Source organism: Etheostoma cragini, chromosome 13 (assembly GCF_013103735.1).
Source record: "Etheostoma cragini isolate CJK2018 chromosome 13, CSU_Ecrag_1.0, whole genome shotgun sequence".
NCBI classification, from domain to species: Eukaryota; Metazoa; Chordata; class Actinopteri; order Perciformes; family Percidae; genus Etheostoma; species Etheostoma cragini.
In genome coordinates this window covers 25,142,526-25,145,887 of record NC_048419.1, presented here as the reverse complement: position 1 = coordinate 25,145,887, position 3,362 = coordinate 25,142,526, and the positions used below count along the sequence as shown (strand labels likewise).

General features: G+C 42.0%; 1 protein-coding gene across 1 annotated transcript in view; it reads left to right on the top strand.

Annotated features, from left to right (window-relative positions):
• The window catches only part of wwc1 (WW and C2 domain containing 1), a 54,773-nt gene that overhangs the window by 32,202 nt on the left and 19,209 nt on the right, over nucleotides 1–3,362 (top strand). The window contains exon 10 of the mRNA XM_034889998.1: nucleotides 2,716–2,805. Coding sequence (XP_034745889.1) covers nucleotides 2,716–2,805 — 90 coding nt within the window. The remainder of the gene's footprint in view (nucleotides 1–2,715; nucleotides 2,806–3,362) is intronic.

Sequence of the window (3,362 nt, the reverse complement as noted above, 5' to 3'; positions counted from 1 at the left end):
CTCCTCCTCTCCTCTCTCTCTCTCTCTCTCCCCCCCTTTAACAGGACTACTGTTGTTCAGTGTTTAGGTCAGACTCTACCTGAGCTCAGCCTCTCTTTGTGTCTTGTCTCCTGTTCCTGAAACCTGAGAGGCTCCAGAGCCTGGTTGCAAAAGTAACTTGTCGTAGTCCACCTACGCACACAAACACACACACACACACACACACACACACACACACACACACACACAGGAATGTGCACACACTCATGTATTCACTGTGTGCAGGTTTTGCAGATGTCACATTCACTGAATCAGGGTCTTTGAGTACGGCTAAGTCTTTAATTTGTTTTGGAAGTGTTAAAGACTCCACTAACCCACGGAGGTATTAGCAGATATACGGCCAATTAGACCTCCACTCAAGTTGGAGGAAGCTTTGCTGGGCCTTGTGTGGCAGGTCAAAATGAGAATGTCAAATGAAATGAGTAAGTTGCCCTTGCTAGCGGAAGAGAGAGGCAGATGTCTGAAAACCACCACCCCGCTCCTGAAGAGATCTCTGCTCCGCTACAGATCGTTGCATCTTGGGACCTTTAACAAATATCGCTGTTTCTTGGTGTGTGTTATTATAAAACCCGACCCAAACGTTTACACAAAAGTTGTTTGTCACATAATTGAAAAAGTCTTGAATGTACTTGGAAACTTCCAGACATTTTCTCCCACCGTATTCTCAGAGGTGGAAGAAGTATTCAGATCCTTTTACTTGAGTAAAAGTACTAATACGACACTGTAAAACTAATCTGTTACAAGTGAAAGTCCTGCATTGAAAATGTTACTTAAGTAAAAGTAATTGAAGTACTCGATGCAGAAAAATCCTCTCTTTTTCAACATGACATCATGACTTTGCGTAAATATACACGCTGACTTTCTTAAGCCCAGTGGCGTGTTTTCTGGATGAATTTTGAACTGTCCGGTGTACTGTATGTCTACGATGTACACAGCGCCGTGCACATACACACCACTTGGCGTGTTATTGCTACTTAGCATGTTATCGCGAGAAGAAACATGACATGTGGGTTGAGTTTAGAAAAAGTGACGCGTGGGATACGATCCCCGCTCTCCTCGGGAAAGTCCTGTGTTTTCTTGGCCATGAATTTGAAAGAAAAAATAGTGTAAAACTAGTGTTAATATATTGGTGTTAGTGATGTGATAGTGATATGTAATATACTGATGGTAGTGTTACAAAAATGAAGAAAATGTTGAAAAAAAGTGCCAAATAGTGATAAAAAAGTGACAAAAGCGTCAAAACATTGTTCATTTTGACCTGGGAGGACAACACAGGGGTTAAATAGAATAAACAATAAATACAGAAACAAATATTTAAAAACAATAAAAAAGGTCTTATGCATAAGGAAAAGTAGAACTAAAATCCAGACAGGAAACACACAACTCACAAAATCAAGTTAACATGAACAAACACAGACAGACAGACAGACAGACAGACACACACACACACACACACACACACACACACACACACACACACACACACACTAGCAGTAGTCTGTAACCTGATAGAAGGCTTCCTCTCTTTAGCCTGTTTCCACTGAAAGCAAGGATCATAGTAACAGCTGTTAATGGACTTACAAAGCTCATTCAAACAAGTGACACCACTATCACCTGAACACAACACCCCCGACACATTGCCACCAACATGTCATATTTGTTAACATTTTACCAAAGTACTCACACCTCCAGCGCTACCAGAGATGGCGGATTATGTCCAGTGGACTTTGTATTTCTCTTACGTTTTTTCTTTTTTTTTTTACAAATTAGAACTGTTATTATAAGAAAACAATAATCATGTAAAGAACTTTAAAAGCATGCAAAATAAACATTGATAATGTAGGATTGTTTTTATAAATCTAAAGATTGTGATCTAAGATTCATTATACAACTGATAGCATTTAACTTGTCTATATCGGCCACATTTCATTCCCGGTGCCGCCGAAAATTCTGCCGGATGTCCGTCCCCTTCCTCTGTCTTTGTGTTGGTGTTTTAACCTCCGGTGGATTTCTGAGGACTATGGTTACCTGGTCCTCCGATCTCTGCAGGGTAAATCCAGACAGCTAGCTAGACTATCTGTCCAATCTGAGGACTATGGTTACCTGGTCCTCAGATCTCTGCAGGGTAAATCCAGACAGCTAGCTAGACTATCTGTCCAATCTGAGGACTATGGTTACCTGGTCCTCAGGTCTCTGCAGGGTAAATCCAGACTGCTAGCTAGACTATCTGTCCAATCTGAGGACTATGGTTACCTGGTCCTCAGGTCTCTGCAGGGTAAATCCAGACAGCTAGCTAGACTATCTGTCCAATCTGAGTAAAACAACCTTTGAACGTACACACGTTCCACCAAAACAAGTTCCTTCCCGAGGCTGTTCTGCAGAGGCACCGTGGCTCCGTCCAAGCCGATTGTGATTGGTTCAATGCCAAAAAACTAGAGCACGTATTTCTCCCATCCCAGTACGCTGTGTGGATTTGCCAGACCCTCTTCTGCAGCCCTGTGGAAGAGGGTCTGGCAAATCAAGACTAGCAACAACAACAGGATTTGTATTAAGAGGATTAAATCAAATAGATCAAATGAAGACATCACTTGCCACCTGCAGGTCTGTAGCTGACTGGAACAAAATACAGAATAAAGTAGTTTAATTAGTTTTTTTTTTTACTTTTGGTCATTTCAGGCTGCGGCTCCACTGCAAGAGGAACAAGCTGGTGAGAGAGCTGGAGGAGATGGTTCGACTGGCCACGTCACTACATACTCAACTCAAGAGGTTGGTCCATCTCATTTCTGCTTTTCTTCAACTAAGCCAAGGACCCCTTATCTGACGGAGAGATCGCAGGGCCCCCCCCGCTACACATGTTGTGTAAAATTAACTGGGCCTCCAATAACGATGTTGATGTTTCTCACACATAAAAATGAGGAAAAAGAACAAAAACAACATGTAAAAGGAGATGACTGGCTGCCTTAAGCCTTTTTATACATTTCTCTCTTTTTTTTGCACGGAATCCCAAGCTATTAAAATAGCTCACTGATTTTTTGCCATGATTTTATAAATCATTATTTCATGTTTTATTTGGTAATAATAGGTTGGATTCTTGTTGAAACTTTTGAAAAACTGCTTCCCCCTGTGAGCCGGCCCCCGGATAAGCAGACACGGATGGATGGATGGTTGGATGGTTGGTTGGATGGATAGATAGATAGATAGATGGATGGATGGTTGGTTGGATGGTTGGTTGGATGGTTGGTTGGATGGTTGGTTGGTTGGATGGATGGATGGATGGATGGTTGGTGGATGGTTGGATGGTTGGATGGATGGATGGATGGTTG